Source organism: Cavia porcellus, unplaced genomic scaffold (assembly GCF_034190915.1).
Source record: "Cavia porcellus strain 051 isolate PalLab524CR breed Dunkin Hartley unplaced genomic scaffold, mCavPor4.1 scaffold_21, whole genome shotgun sequence".
In the NCBI taxonomy this organism is placed as follows: domain Eukaryota; kingdom Metazoa; phylum Chordata; class Mammalia; order Rodentia; family Caviidae; genus Cavia; species Cavia porcellus.
In genome coordinates this window covers 64,341,243-64,358,688 of record NW_026947504.1, presented here as the reverse complement: position 1 = coordinate 64,358,688, position 17,446 = coordinate 64,341,243, and the positions used below count along the sequence as shown (strand labels likewise).

General features: G+C 34.0%; 1 protein-coding gene across 4 annotated transcripts in view; it reads right to left on the bottom strand.

Moving 5' to 3' along the window:
- Fndc3a (fibronectin type III domain containing 3A) overlaps positions 1 to 17,446 on the bottom strand; it is a 174,440-nt gene that overhangs the window by 22,329 nt on the left and 134,665 nt on the right. For all 4 annotated transcript variants that reach the window (XM_063232790.1, XM_063232791.1, XM_063232792.1 and 1 more), the window contains 7 exons: positions 14,670 to 14,827; positions 12,822 to 12,881; positions 11,383 to 11,521; positions 6,988 to 7,041; positions 5,456 to 5,580; positions 3,713 to 3,887; positions 1,774 to 1,860 (listed from right to left, as the gene is read on the bottom strand). In XM_063232790.1, the coding sequence (XP_063088860.1) occupies positions 1,774 to 1,860; positions 3,713 to 3,887; positions 5,456 to 5,580; positions 6,988 to 7,041; positions 11,383 to 11,521; positions 12,822 to 12,881; positions 14,670 to 14,827 (798 nt within the window). The remainder of the gene's footprint in view (positions 1 to 1,773; positions 1,861 to 3,712; positions 3,888 to 5,455; positions 5,581 to 6,987; positions 7,042 to 11,382; positions 11,522 to 12,821; positions 12,882 to 14,669; positions 14,828 to 17,446) is intronic.

Genomic DNA, 17,446 nt, shown 5'->3' with positions numbered 1-17,446 from the left:
ATGCTCATTACAGAGTCAGCGTTTATTCTTTCCTCAGTTCTTACTTTTTAAGAAGAATAACACACTATGCCTACACAGTACTGGAATTAGGTCTTGGTGCATACTTTTAATTTTCTTTTTGACTTAATGTTTTAAGTTTTTTTTTAAAAAGCACTCAGATTTTACTTTGAAAGGACTGCTTGAAAGAAGTCTTCATGGTCAAAAGACAGGCATAACAATGGAATTTAATGATTCAAAACCCCCTGAGGGCTCCCCAACTCACAGCAGATTTAAAATACAGATTTATAATGTCTGAGCTCCTACAACTTCATATAGGTGTCATTTTGTACTTCCTGTTATTTTTTACCCTCCTATACATCAACTGATCTCAAATTCCAGCCAGCACTGAATTACCTGGAATTTCTCATTTAGTAAGTGAAGGTAGGGTCACAGAATTTATACTTTTGACAACGCCCTAAATGATGCTGATAGAATGGTCTGGAAACTTCTTTGAGAGCCACTCTCCAAGTTTATTCTACTTATTTAATAAGCCTGTGTCACTGTAATACCTTCCTATGAGTCAGGGACGTGTAACGAGAAAGCTGAAGGACGTGCTTCCCCATCTCTCCCTTCCACCTCCTCTTTATCTAGGAGGATCTTCTCTTGCAATTTGAGAGACGGCCACAGCGAACAGTTTAAAATATAAATTTGATTTGCTTATACAGGTCAAAAAGAATTTAACATATTTGTATGTGTATATGTATACACAAGTGTCTGCATGTACATTCATTAGCAATAAACCTTGGTGTCACATGGTAGCATTCTAAGAATTTTAACAAATTCCGAAGACGTTAGAAACTTCCTCCTTAGAAGGCCTGTTGGTATGATAATCATTACTGAATCAAAAATACAATCTAACATCACTATACAAACTAGATTGAAAGTGGGTACTTATTATGACTATGAAAACTACATTTGGAAATTAAAATAACCTAGTCAAAGTTTTAAAACTGAAGCTATTATAAAATAATTTATACATAAGTAGCAAATATTACATACTGTATAATCAAATTTTCTATTATTGTAAGGTTTGCTAGGGTATACTAAATGTATCTTTGCTTAATAATGAAAACAGTTTACAGTGATTTCTATAATTCATTTGAAGTGACTTGATTAAATAAACACTGGTAGAAATTTACATGTTGAATTTATTGATTAATATCAACAAATATGTAAGATGACTAACTAGTATATTAATTAACTGAAGCACTGTCTATCAAAAAAACAGCAATGTATATATTGATTAAAGCAAAGAAGCAAAATCTATCCTCCAGTGATGCAACGGTAGGGAAGATAAATTTCAACAAGTCTCCGTGGAAAAATGTTCAAGACCTACTACTGCTTCAAGTGATCAAGAGTGATAAAACAACATATTCTCGGTATACTCTAATAACACCCATTTTTTTTTTTTTTCTTCTGGGTACAGGGAATGGAACTCACGGACTGTGCGCTTGAAAGGCAGGTGCTTATGCCGCTGAGCTAAATCCCCACCCCCAACACCCGTATTTTAAAAGATGGCTGTTCACATGCAAACTTGAGTCTCATAAAATATTAATATAGGTTTTGAATTTAAATATAAAGTTAGAGAAGTATTATTATACAAAAGTAAAAAAGTTTACTAGGTCAAATTAACAGTTAAGATTTAAAATGCAAGGAATGAAGTATATATTTGGGTTTAAAACAACAGAACAATAAAAGCAAGAAATCAACCTTTTAGGGACTTTCAAAGCTTACCTTAAATTTATATTTTGTACTACGTCTAAGGTTTTTCACTGTATAAGCAAGATCTTCTCCATCATATTTTGGCTTAAAACCATATCCCTGGAAAGGGAAAACAAAATCTTCATTAGATGTCTTGGCAGAATGGGAATAACAAAGACTCAGGTTCCTTTTCGTATCTTATCGTGTGTGATGTGATTTTCTATTGAATGTAACCCTGACCTTAATGCTTCTATCTTGAGTGGATGGACCTAGAAATGCTAGTGAACTTTTATAGAAGGGTGAAGGACATTATTTTGGTAGACAAGAGATTTTTGTTTTGAAGGAAGAGTAGGGACCAATGGCAGCTTCATCATCTGTTAGCTATCTTCAGAATCAAAAAAAATTTCCCAGAGATACTGTACATTGTAAAAGCTAATTAGATGTAACTATTTAGCACATTTTTTTGTCCTGAAGGCACAGTTGTGTTTAGGTGAATAAATAGATGGGTGGTTGTGCTAGCAGGTAAGAATTTGCTTAAGATTTTAAAATGCCATTTAAAGTTCCAAAGACAAAGCTTTACTACTTCCTCAATGTCATAATATTGAGAATTCCAAAAAATTGACATAATTCATACATCATAAAATTCAACATTCTAAAATACACAATTCAAAGTTTTATAGTGTATTCACAAGATCTTGTAATCATTATCTAATTCCTAATTGTAGACTAAAGCCAGCCTTTTCTGATTACCAGTAACTTACCCCTATTCTCTTACCCACTAATATGCTTTCATATCTATGCATCTATCAGTCTCCATATAAGTGGAATCACACAACATGTGGTCTTTTGTGACTAGCTTCTTTTACTTAGGGTATTTGTCACTCCACTCCTTTTAATGGCTTGATGTTCCATTTTACTGAGTATATCAAATTCATCTACTTATGGACATGAAAAATAATGCACCCCTCTATCCCGGGCTATGTTACTCAAGCTGACCTCCCAACTTCTGGGCTCCAGTGAATCTCCTACCTCATGCATGAGGGTGAGGATTACAGGTATAGCTACGACTACAGCTGTGAACCACTGCAGCCCTACCTCTGCTTCTAGTTTTTCAGCTGTTAAGAACAATATTGCTATGAACGTGTGTGTGTGTGTGTGTGTGTGTGTGTGTATTCTGCATTGCTGTGGATGATACCCAAGGCCTATGCATGCTGGGTATGTGTTCTACCAGTGAGCTATGACCCCAGGTCTGTGTATAAATTTTTGTATCAACGCTCACATTCTGCTGGGTATATATCTAGGAGCGGAGAATTTTTATTTTTATATTGCTTTACATGAGCTCTTTAAAGTTATGGAACTCTGGATGGAATTGATAGAAGACACTCTAATTCTAGGTAGGCTAGGTTCTAGCTCACAGGAGACGAGTGACAGGTAACCAAATTCAAGCTGTGGTAGAGTCTCATGTGAGCCTTAAAATCTGCTGTGGCACTATGCAAAGCAATGTCTGAATACGCTTTCAGTCCTTCTGGGGATTAAGCCTAGGGCTTTGTACATGGTAGGAACATGCTCTACCATTGAGCTATATCCCCAGGCCCAAAGCACTGTAGTCTACGTGGTTCCTAGGCACAGACATACACGTCTACCAAAAAATCAAATCAAACCAAACCATAACAAAAAACTCCAAAACTAAATTAACTCTTTTTATATAACAAGAAAACAAAAGGGGCCAGAGATATAGCACAGCGCCTGCTCAGCAAGGGCGAGGTCATGAGATTCGTGGTACAAACAAACAAACAAACAAAAAATAAAAAGGAAAACAAAAGGCTGAATTCTCTCTCATTCCAATCTCTTCTGAATACTGCAGTAACAAACCAAGGCTTGAAGGCCTTGGTGAAGCAAACTCTTGTGACAACAATAATGCTATACTAAAACATTTTAAACACTCTTATTTAAAATCTACATTCATACTTACTGAAGCTTCTTCTTCCATCTCTAAAATGTAAGAAATTCCTTCATCTGATGGTGTTCCTGAGGGTTTACTCCACTGTAAGGACAACCACGTGACTCCAGCCTTAGCTAATACAGGACTTGCTGGCATAGAAGGAGCACAGCCTGATGTGTAATATAAGACTTCTTCACTAAAGCCACTGTTGAAACAAATGGTTTTTAAGCAGGAGTGAAAAAATTACTTTACAGCTAAAGAATTATTTTTTTTACTGAAGTTATATTTTGAAAATTAAAATATTTATTTATTGCAGTACTGGGGATCAAACTCACCAGAGCATCAAGCAAGCAAGGCAAGTGCTCTGCTACTGAGCTATATCCCCACTCTTGGAAAATCAAAAATCTTGATAGTGAATTATAATCTAAATAATGTATTTTCAGTTTGAAGTTAACATTCATAGGATTAGATCAATTTTCATGTTTATATCTGGTAATCACAGTAACTAATTTGAAGATAACTATGCAAAATAACAACCTGTTTTGAAAGCTGTTTTGAAAGCCATACTATCATTGTTTTGGGCTCTTATTTGTCTCTTTTGTTTCTTGTTTTTCTCATAATTTGTTTTTCCCTCTAATACAGAAAGGACAGGTGTACATGTATAGGTTTATATATGCCTAGAACTTCTCTTGAAGAGTTTACAAGAATTGAGCTTATTACGTGTGAAGGTATGAACAGCTATTTTGAAGAGAACAAGACACATTAGACATTGCTGATTTTCCTACTATCTGATTTTGAAGACCTGTAATGTTTTCATTCTTTTGTTTTGAAAGGTTTTATACTATTTTATCTTGTTTGAATTCACTGTGTGTGAAAGATATGGACAACTATTTTGAAGAAAACAAGAGGCATTATGATAACCACTGTTGATTTCCTGTTGTCTTGTTTTGAAACCCTGTGTTGACTGCATTGTTTTGTTCTGACTTGCTTTGTTCTGTTTAGTTTTATTCTCTTTAAATTAAAAAAATATATATTTTGGGTTTGATAAGGTTTTGGAGGAAACAAAGTCAGATAGCAAGAAATAAATCAGCACCTTCTGAAAACGTACTTTTGTTCAGATTTTTAAGCCTTTACATTTATAGTACATGTAGTTAAATGAAGACATACACAAAATACTTTGCAGGGAAAATGAACATAGTAATACTTTTCAATTGGTATAAATTTTGTTCCTTTTAAACACACTTTCACATAATGCCATGCACATGAAACAGAATATACAAATTCTCATTTGTACAATTAAACCTACCACACTAACAACAATAAGGAGGCATATCTTTAAAATAAAAATAATTTCAATGTGACTGTTGAAAGGCCTTTTTATTTAAATTTTATTTAATTTAAATTAAACTAAATTAAATTGGTGTTGTAGAGCAATTCATCAGAAATAAAAATTTTCTTTACATTTCTTTTGTGCCTTCTTTATTAGTATGTGTTTGCAACTTCAAACAATGAAAACACAATGCTGAGGATTAACAGAAAAGCTTCTTGATCACATGAACAGGTTTAATTTATATTTGAAATCAGAAAAGTTGCTGATTTTAATTTTTCGTGTGTTCTTTATGGAAGTAAGGCTTTTTTGTAGGCTGATAATGTTAACTATTATCACCAGAGTAAAACGTAATTTTTAGTGGGTAATTTGGATTAAATAATCATATATATGAAGTTAGCTGGATAAGCTAAAATACTTACATTATTTTATAACATGGATCTTACCTGGTACCATACTCATTTTTGGCTGACAGTCTAAATTTACAACCCATTGCTGGTGACAGTTTAGTAACTTTAAATTGCTTCTGTGAACCCACGTAACACTGATAGAATTGTCCATTTCCTTTTCCCTAAAAATAACAGCTAATTATTAAAAATCAGACATAACACCATAAAACAATAAATCCACATCAATTTTTCTTTTTAGTAGTCACTTATGTGCTAGTATACATTAAAAATCATTTCTGTTATCTGTAGGTCATGGATCTCAAGGGAAAGTTGAGGTACTACACATAATATAGCTCATAAAGTACAGAATAAAACAGACAGAAAATAAACATCTTTGTATAGCTTCTTGCATTAATCATGGTGTTTTAGCCAATACTGTATCTCCAGACATAGTATAGAAACTGTTTCCAGGTATGGATCTTTGGTGGTAAGAAAAGGAGCTCTAATACAGACAACTGCCAGTTTTTCCTCAATGTATGAAAAGGAGCAGGTAAAGCTTTAATTTTTTTTTTTTTTTTGTCTTTTTCGTTTTTATCGGTACCAGGTATCGAACTCACGACTGCCTGCTTGCAAGGCAGGTGCTTATGCCGCTGAGCTAAATCCCCAGCCCCTGTAGGTAAAGTTTTAAGAAAAGATCCTTAGTAACTTCCAAACCACCACCTAGATATCCTAAGTGTCTTTAGTATCAAGATTTGGAACTGATACTAAATGCAAAAATTCTGGCACAGAGAACAGCCAATTACAGGCCACAAGAAGGGAGAGACAAAAGCCAAGGTGGCTCAAGAACATTAAAAAGTGTTAGAAATCTAATATGCTAAATAAAATGGGTAACTTCCTCAATCTCTATTCTTCCCCTATTTTTTCTTTACTGTACTGGCAGAGTTAAAAAGATGACTTCTTTGAAGCAACTTTAGTCTGTATCTGGTTGTTTTACTGAACTTTTATTAGTCTTAATGACTGGATTCTGCTAAGTTGTCCAAATAGGAAATTGTATCATCTCTAAATAATGAAAAAAATTTTTTTAATAGTGAAATTTTGCTTTCTAGTCCAAATATCACAGTTTGAAGATAGAAGAGGAAAGAGATACAACAATGGAAGCAAGATAAACGGCAACACAAAATAGTCATGAACTAAACAATGAAGATACCCTACAGAAGAGAAGTTGGTCAAGAACCCCCTGGGAAACTGTCATGATGACACCTTGATTATCCAGTAAAATCTGTTTCAGATTTCTGGTCTCCAGAACGGTAAAAGAACACATAAGTTGTTTTAAGTCACTAGGTTTATGGTAATCTGTCACATCAACCTTAAGAAATGAATATTTTTGCCATTAAAGTTGATGCAGAAAAACAAAACAGGGCAGCCAGTCTTTTAAAGGATACTACCAGTGTACTCATATGCCATGAAAATGATACTTTTTAAAATACTGTTTCTTAAAAAGAAACAAAATTAAAACAGACAAAAATGTTATTTCTATCTAGAGATAAGCATATAGTTTTTAAACATTTAAAAAGATAAAATTTACTTACCTCATCCCATTCTAAAACAAAGCTTTGGATTTTAGAACCATTGTCGCTAGGTGCCTAAAATAAACACCAAGAAAGAATCAAAATGAATGCAAACCAGTACTTTTTTGAATGGTATTTTGTTTGTTTGTTTTTGGTTTATTTTGGTACCAGGGCTCGAACTCGTGACCTCGAGCTTGCCAGGCAGGCCCTTATGCCACTGAGCTAAATCCCCCACCCTCTATGAATGGTATTTTAATGATCTACTTTATTTTGCAGATGTTCTCTGTGACTTAAGTCCTGGAAAAACATCTGTAGAAAAACAAAACAAGATGCTATGCAAGTTTTCCTGAAAAATCTCTTTTAGCAAGAACTATTTTAATTCTTATAATCCTTAAAAAAAGTACTTTGCTTTTCTTTTGGGTTTCATCAATTTTAAATTTCCTGCAATTTATTCTATTATTAAAAATTTAATAAAGGCAGGAACACTGCAAATTTGAGTTCTGCCTGGGTAACTTAGCAAGACCTTGTCTCAAAATCAAAAGTAAAAAGAGGTGGGAATGTACTAAAAATGGTACAGTCCTTGCCTTCTCGTTTAATCTCTAGTACTGAAAAAAATTTAATGAAATTAAAACTCATAATCTAAATAGAATTTTGCTAAAGAATAAAGAATTACTGTAGGTTACTGAAAGGAACTTAGGGCACAATGTCTGGATCCCTCCTAGACTTAATGTGTTCTTCACCTAAGACTAATGACTTCTTTCATTTTTGAGGGTGAAAATTTGTAGTCTTCCTTGACATTTTATTACAGTGTTCAATCACTTTTAAAGAGTGCCAACTTTATGTCTTACTGAATTTTCTTCTTATAATTTCAACCAATTTCTTACTCGTTAAACAAATGATCACCACTGTTTTTATAATTTCTCAGCCTGAGACAATTGACTCAGAATCTCTTCTTGTCAAAATTAAAACAAATTGAGCTTTTGAAATGATTCTGCTGATGGCTTCCATAAATTTTCTGGTGTTCATTTGGTTTTTACATAATATTACATAATATATTTACATAATATTTTACATAATATTACTGTGTAAACAGCAATCAAGAATCATTAAGTCTTTTATAACAGGGAGAAGTCTAAATTACTTGTTGAGTACTAACACAGATCTTGTGTTTAAAAAAATTAAATATGCTGGGCATGGTGGCATATGCCTGTAATTCTAGCACTTGGGAGGCTGAGGCAGGCAGATCATTGCAAATTCAAATCTAGTATGGGCTACATAGTGAGTTCAGGGTCAACCTTAACTATATAGCAAGACCCTGTCTCAAAACAACACACATACAAAAACAAAATAAACAAAAGATAGATGGTTAAATTAGATAAATATCTTGATTCAAACACCAGTGGCAGTTAAAAGTTAATATAATGAGAAGGGAACAAAAACCAAATTATTGGGATGTTCTAGCTTTTATGAGCAAAGGAAGAGAATCTAGGCTATGTGCAGTCCACTAGGAGACCCAGACGCCAGTCTTTCCCTGTCAGTCAGCACCATTTGCAGACTGCAGGGGAGAACAAGCCAAGCCTTCTCCACGAGTCAGTACCATGCATGAGTTGCTGGGGGGAGACCACCAGACGCCAGCCCCTCTGGGAAACAATAAGAGCCAAGCCCCCTATCCCCTTGTAAGCGACAGGCTGATTTGGAAAAACACAGGTTGCAATGATAGCTAGCTACTGAGGTAAAACACAATGCTTATAGTGTTTAGTGTTTCACTGACTTTGCAGCCTAAAGCTGGTAGTCTGATCATCAATTCAGAGGATAACAATACGCAATGTAGCATCTATGGGGGATCACATCCTGAAGGTGGTAGCCACTGTTAATTCCCTATTATCTTGTTTTGAAGTCCTGTATCATTTTCATTGTTTTGTTGAGTCGGGCTTTATTCTGTTTTATCTTATTTGATTTTATTATATCCAACGGCATGGGCAGCTATTTCAAAGATAACAAGATTTGGATTTACTCTTACCTTGTTTTGAAGTCCTTTATTGCATTCATTGTTTTATTTTTATTAGTTCTACTCTGTTCTATTTTGTTTGAGTTTTACTATGTCTGAAGTTATGGGCAACTATTTTGAAGACAACAAGAGGTATTATGGTAACCACTGTTGATTTCTTATTATCTTGTTTTGAAATCCTGTATCACTGTTTTGTTTTGATTGTCTTTATTCTCTTTTATTTTACTTGGTTTTATTCTCTTTAAAATATAACTTACATCCATGCTGGGACTTGGGGGGAATCAACCAAGAAATCAAATAACTAGCCTTCCTGGGAAGCTGCGCAAGCCAAGCCGTGTGCGTTCCCGAAGAAAAGACAGCACCTCTCTTGAACCCACTGGCACACAGAATGAGAATCAAACACTGTCCGAGGACAGACTGAGTTGATAGCAACTAAAGTACATAAAGAAACCAAATGCTTGTATTGTTTGGTTGATTATGCAGGCCTGGGGCCAGTGGTCTGAACACTTCTCGGGAGGATGATGATATACAATATAGCAAATATGGGAGATTTCCTTCTATTTTGTGTTTGAAGTCCAATATTGTTTTCACTGTTTCGCTCTGTTCTGATTAATTGTTTTGCTTTACTCAATATTTTGTTTTGATTGGTTTTATTGTTTTGTTTTTGATTTGATTTGCTACCCCTGATGGAATGGACAACTATTGTGTAGATAACGAGATATACTATGGTAGCTATTATTGTTTTCTCGGTATCTTGCTCTGAAGTTTTGTACCAATTTTGTTGCATTGTCTTGATTGGCTTTGTTCTGTCTTGTTTGTTGGATTTTATTATCTTTAAAATACATACATACATACATAAATACATACATAATATTAAAAAAAATCCAAAATTAGAGTTCACAAGTCTCAGCAGGAAGTAAAGACTGTAAAAATGTATTTCTTAAGAGTTATGATTCCATATTGACCTACTTTAGTTGCTAAAGTCTCACATTTACTTTTTCTTTTTAAAAATATTTTTGGCAAGGCTATGAAAATGTCTACTTTGAACAGGCTGAGACCTATTTTCCAGCTTTTTTCCATGTGGAAAGGAAATTATTATGTATAGAGTGTTTTACCTTATTTCATTTAATCATCATACTAACTCTATGTTATACTATTAAATTACAGTAACTAAAAGTGAAGAGAACTGAATTTGGTCTGTCTGATTTCAAAGCCAATATCCCCATCAAACAACATTCCAAAGGCTGAGTAGGTCAACTTGGCTCCTGGCGGTAAACAGAGTAAAAGATAAAACTTCAGCTTTTTATCATTGGTATTGTCCAGCATTTCTAAACAATGTCAGTGGATAAAATACTTCTCTCAATTGCTACCCTAAGTGAAAACTCATGCTACTATTCTTTTTCCATGTCAGCCTCTACTGGAATGCTTTTAAATTAGGTAAGGGAGCAGAGTCAAAATACTGGATATTCAAGTCACTAAACTAAGCAAGACCGCTTATATTTAAAGTAAATAAAAACAACAGGTATTATGCTTGTTGTGTCAGGCCTACTAAAACCCAACAGAAATGACCTGTTTAATGCTGTCAAAAACTCAGGTATATATTATCTCCAATAAATGTTTTCTTCAGCCACTCTGATTACTGTGTGTTTTACAGGGCCATCTGTACAAGGGCCCACGTCTGTGCAATCTGTGTGTCAACATGAAGAGTACTGTCTATCTTATATGGAGCTGTTGGGATACTGTTAAGGTGGAAGTTTCAAATTTGAATTTTAATTATCTTCTAAAGGTTTTAGAAGGAAAGGTAGCCTTGATTTTCATTCTTGAAGTATGAGTAGATAATTAAGATGAACAGTTTTACGGTTCCCAATAGGAATAGTATTTTCTTCTCGGGAATATTTTGGAATTTTGTGAGGGATGTTTCTTATTACAAGAATGCAGGGGGAAGAAGGGCTGACAGTTATGGATGGGGATGAAGGATGTTAACAGTCTTATAGAGTGTGGAACAATCAGTATTCTTTTTAAGGCATTATATTGATACTTTAAAAACTGTGAGTCTAACCATTATGAATCTTGCTTTAGAACAAAAATCAGAAAATAAGGGGATCACTACAACATATTATAAACAAGACCAACAGGTTGAGAATCATGTTAGGAATTTCAATTTCATAACATGTAAACTATATTAACAACTGGTAAATATAAGTTCATCTTTTTTTGCTGTATTTACATATAGAAAAAAAGAGTAAGACTTTTCTCAAGGAATAAACAAATATTTATTTTGTATATATAAAGAGTAAGTTAAGTTTAAAGTTCTTTTGTTCTCAAAACCAACTGACATTTAATATATGGTAGGGGTGGAGGAACAGAAAGAAATGTCAAATTAGAAATATTCTACAGAATATTCTTACCTTCCATTGCAAAGTGAGTGAATTTTTGGTCCGATTGGCTATCCTTGGTGGATTAGGTACATCAGGTTCACAACTCAAAGTAGTAAAACTTTCAGCTTCTGAAGGAGCTCCTTTTATAGAACTGGACTCTGCCTGTACTCTATGGTGATAAAATAGCTTGACCTTGCAGAATCACTAGGTATGATTTTTAATAGTATCATCTTTAGGTATTTCAAGTTAGCAAAGTATCTTTAAATGATCTATTGAGAAAATACAGCCAGGCACCATGGTGTACGCCTGTAATCCCAGTACTCAGGAGGATCCCAAATTTGGGCTCAGCCTGGGTAATTTAGAGAGATCTTGCTCTCCTACCCCTGATTTAAAACAACAATAGCAATAAACACAACAAAAAGGTGGGAGTGTGGGGGAGGCTATGTAGCTCAGAATTACGAAGATACTGAGTTTCAAATTCAGTACCATGTACACACAAAAAACAAAATATGAATATCAGAATCAAAGTATAGTCCTTAAAAATAGCACAGACCAATGGTTTTCTACTCATTCAATTATAACCCATAGACATTTTAAGTACCATAATCATGTCTATGCATATATATATTTATATACACATACAACAAGTTTCCTAAAATAACTGTTTCCTGAAACAACGTTCTTGCTATGCTAAAACTCTCAATCCACTTAATCCTATTTCATTTAAAAACTGAGTAGCAAGCTTGGGAAGTATCTTAGTGGTAGAGCATGTGTCTAGAATGCATGAGACCCTAGGTTTGAGCATACACAGAAGTGAATATAATACAAAAAAGTAAAATTCATGATTCAAAAATGGTGGCATTCCATAATCTGAAAAATACTGGGTTATACAGTACTTTGGGTTTAACGACAGGAAATTTACTTCGAGGGTTAATACGAATAATCCCAAACACAAATGTTTTTAAAAACTGGGAGAGTATATGTCCAGTTGGGCCCCAGCTGGGGATATGCTAGAATTCACAAAATTTTGATGAAATACATGGGGAGAACTGTAAAATATGAAATACTACTTTCAATCTTCTCACATTCTGAGTTTTAACATCCTAAATTTTACCCAAAATATAATATAGAAAAAACACAGGAATAAACCAAGGGTTATTTATGATTTGTAAAAACTTGCAAATCTGGCATGAATTTCCAGTGCTAAACGAGATACTATAAATATATTCCACACATTTCAATTCCTAGGTCTTACAAAATTAATCCTTTCTTTACTGTAATACATAAATTACATTTTAAAAAATGTTGGTAATGGTACCAACCAAAAAAACAAAGTTCATATTTTTAACCCAAAATGAGTTATATTCTAGAATTTTAAGGAAATCATTAAAAAGAAACCAACCAACCAACCAACCAATGTCATAACTCTGTGCTGTATCATATACAAATAACATATGGGAGTTCCTTACTTTGCATGGTAATCTGTGGCTGGTTTGAGATCATTTAAAGTAACACTTGTTTCTTCTCCTCTGGAGGAAAACAAAAAAGTAACATTTCAGTGTCTAAAGCATTTCCCAAGGATATCCTTACTATAGCTTGTAGTACTTCACGAAATTATGATGCTTTTTTCTTTACCATTTGTAATGATATTCAGATCTAATATAAAATTTATGCAGTTGGGTATATGCCAAACTTAAAATATATATATCCCTGAATACTACTTTGGAGTAGACATGGAGAAGATATTTAACTTTCCAAATGAAACCATTTTCAATTAAAAACTCAACCTTACATATCTAATGTGCTACTAAAAAGCAAAACTGCCAAGTTTTTTATAAAGAGTCTGCCACTGAATTTTACTAGAAAATAACATGAACTTTATTTATAATACTGCAGTTTAGTAAGTAAGCAAAAGGGGACTTATAAATATTTAAATAATTTAAAATACTTCCCATGTCCACTATCATGTTTTTAATACAACAGCATCCAAAATATTTGTTACTACTATTATTTGTGTATGTAGCCATAAATAAGCCTGTTCGACATTTCTCTCCCCTTCTTCTTCTGCTACTTCTTACTCCGTTTCTTTTAACCAAATCTCTCTTCTCTCCAATTCATGGACTTCTGTCCTCTCTGTCCCGCTCTGTGTCCTACCTACCCTGTGTCTCAAATTCAAGTCAGTAAGTAGATGAGAAATGAGTACCCCACTGATTGGAGGTACACTTTACTAAACTAGGCAGCTGCAGAAGCACCTTTAGAAGACTAATTCGTGTAGACCGCAGAGGGGACTAATGTTCGTTTTGAGTTTACTTGTCCCTGATTAGGCTGCAAATGGAAATAAATTCCTCTTCTTTAGCAAACAGACACACACAACCAGAAACAGCCATCAACATAGAAAGAAACTTTTTGTGTTGATGGTCCTTTATTCCCTATTTACCCACAGGTAGTTCTTTTCTTTTATGAAAACTGACTAGAATAAGCACAAAGAAATCTTGATAAAGAGGAAGCAGGACATCTTTGTAACCTTTTGTGACATGATAAGAGTCATGGGAAAGAGAGTCACTTTCTTTTCTCCGTATCAGCTACTTTATTAAAAAAATACAAATAAGGTTGATATAGTCATTATTCTGTTACGATAATTTAAATGACTACTTCTTTTATAATCATCTTTGTGGTGCTTATATTGTAACTAACAACTGCCTTTACTCTTAGTTTTCATTAACATAAGTGGCTTCTATATGAGCAAAGGTCAAAAAGAGTTTATTTAAAAACTGTTGGCCATAAATGTCTCAATTTTACATTTCTTGGTATGTAATACACTTGAACTAAGCAAAAAGAGCTGTGATAGGTTTTAAAAATATAACATATCCACAGACAAATGAAGAACTCTGGAGGCTTTAGAAATATGATTATTAACATGTCAGGTGCAAATGAAGAACTCTGGTATTAAATTCATTCCAAAGTTGAACAAGACCTTGTACATGCAAGAATAAAGTCCAAGTTCTTAAGGGGTCATTATAATATTTCATGAGTTCACGACCAAAAGTCCTTTATTCCTTGGTTGTGAGTTCTAGTATGGTAAAATTTATATGTAATACATTAGGAATATGGAACATCTATTAAGGAGCCACGGGGGGGGGATGCTGAGTGTGACCAATGAAGATGATTGTTCTGAAGGTGTACAGATAAAAAAAATATCATTTTGCATTTGAACCATTTATACAGAAATTATTCATTAGTTAATTTATGGATCAGAATAAAAACATGAAGAGGGAAAGAGAGTAACTCACAGAAAGCTTAACTGAAAAAATACTTACGCATAAACACTTTTGTATTTTCCATCTTTTCCAGTACTTGAAACCAGAATTTCATAACCACACAGTTCTGGTACAGGAGTCTCATCTGTTTCGCCATTAATAAAGCTGGAAGGTGGTGACCAGGTAAGTACTACTGTTCTTGCCTGGATGTCTGAGGCCTGCAAAAACATAACATTTAAAAGCTCCTTAAAACAAATGTTATGTGTTCAATGAGCACACTGAAATATCCAGTGGGGTTAAAAGATTACATAAAGTCTGCATAAACTTACACAAAATGGCTCATAAATAGGAACTTGCTCATTTGTAGACGAGAATTAGTTGTGAAAGTATGGATAGGTTCATTAAGTTTAAGGACCACTTAGGGCCATTCAAAACTGGACATGGCAGTGCATGTGTGTAATTTCAGTGCTCTCAGCAGCATGACTGCCAAGTTTGAGCCCAGCCAAGGCAACTTAGCAAGACTTTGTCTCAAAAATTAAAAAAATGGCTATGGATAAAAAAAACGAAAAAGACCCCCCCCCAAAAAAAAGGCTATGGATCTTGTTCAGTGTGATTGCCCTGGGTTTAGTCTCCAGTACCATGACACACACACACACACACACACACACACACACACACACACACACACACATTATTAGTGTGGATATGATATACTATAAAAAGAAAAACAAAAACACAAATGAACAAATAAACAAAACCCAAACAAACAGAAAAGCACTTGCAATAAATCTAAAAGTGTTTAGTTTTCAACTTACAAAGTTTTATTATAATTTAAAAAATTGAAGAGAAAAATGAATAAAGGACATGAATGGCTCAAAAAAACACAAATGGACAACATATGGATTGGTGTATAACTGTATTTGTAATTAAATAATTGTAAGTTAAAACAAGATAATTACTTTTCATTTCTCAGAAGAAGACTGAAAAGTTAGTAATATCTAGTATTTTGAAAATCTGGAGAAGTAAGTAGTCTCTTAAAAGCAGAGAGAAGTATACACCAGCAGCCTTCATACAGGATGACTTGGGAACGATTATAGAAATACGTTTACTTTTTTTTTTGGTACTGGGAATAGAACTCATGACTTTGATCTTCCTCGCCAGGTGTTGTGCTGCTAAGCTATATCCCCAGGCCCAGGTTTATGTTTCGATCCAAGAATTCAACTTCCACAATTTTCCCCTCAGAATAATATCCTACAAATAAACTTGCAAACACATGCAAATATGTACACTAATGAACGTTCTCAGTAGCATTAATAAGGGCAAAAAACTGAACTAGCTTCTTAACATTATTATTATTCAGGTGTTTAAAAAAGAAGCAGCAAGTGCTGTATGTGTTGACACCTAAAGATTTTATCAGTGTACTGGGGCTACATCAGTGTACTGATGAAAGCAAAAAAAGAAAAAGGATGAAATGCCTGAAAGTGTCTCATACAGATGCTTGCTGTTTCTTTAGCACGTGTGGAGGGATGTCAGGAGAATTGTGAGGGAAAAAGCAAGAGACTTCAATCGTGTTTCACACCTATCCTTACTCCTGGAGAGTCTTATGACTACACATTTCTTTTACAGAAATAACACACAAGGAAAAAGGTGCAGGCATAGCAGAAATAAAGCTTAAGAGACTTATTTAAAAAGTAACACTACACAAGTATTTATATATATGGTAACTGGACAGAATAAACAATTCCTACATAATTTTCTTTCTTTTGCAAAGCTCTTAAAGCCTGAATAAATTTGAAAATTGCAATTATATGTATTCTGATTCTACTAAGTCATAGAAAACATAAAATTTTATTTTATGTTATTTTTTTGTGGTACCAGAGATCGAACTCATGACCTCACGCTTGCCAGGCAGGTGCTTATACTGCAGAGCTAAATCCCTGGCCTCAAATTTTATTTATTATAACACTGTTTTAATGTCTTAATACTGTATTTCCTTCAAAATACTTAATACTACATTGTTTTAAAGGAAAAATGCTTTTATATGTAAACAGTAACCACCTTTATTTTAGCCTGTAGATGGAGCAATTATCCACATTCTCTTTTTAAACAAATATTCTGTTACCATGTGTGCAACACACATGCACAGATATGCACACATGCATACACACACAGAGTGTCTCTTGATTTTATACAAGGACCTCAGCTGTGTTAAATGGTGAGAATGTGAACAGGAATCAGAGAGTGAGTCAGTCAGTAGCATTAACGGCATCTACCTTATGAAATTTATTTTACCTGGCTATGGGAATAATTACTACACCATCAAAAATATAGGTAGAAAGAATATTAAGTAGGGAGGCACAAGACTTGAAACTCATCTGCTTGGTGACACTGAACTCTAAACTTTGAGTTTCAGACCTCATCTATAATACGAATGGCTGAGGGAGACAAATAGCAAACAGTATATTTTAACTACTTTTATTTTGAAATAAATTTAGATTTACAGAAAAGCTGAGAAGACAGAATAGAATACAGAGTTGTTTCCTATGTGTCCTTCAAATATACTCCCTTAATATTAAGAGAGTGAGAACACAAGAGCAAGAAATAGGGAAAAAGTATGAATGAGTGAGAGTAAGAATAGATAGATGTGGCTACTAAAAAGATCACAGGACACAGGAAGGCAGTCATGTCCTGAAAGATAGGGTGACAGTTCTGAAGTACTAACTGATCAACAGTGTAAAATATTACAGAGAGATCAAAGAGAATATAGCCTGTAAAAATCTAAATATGTTATTTTCTGTTGCTGACTTCAGGTGGTTTATAAAGGGTTGTGTAAGGAA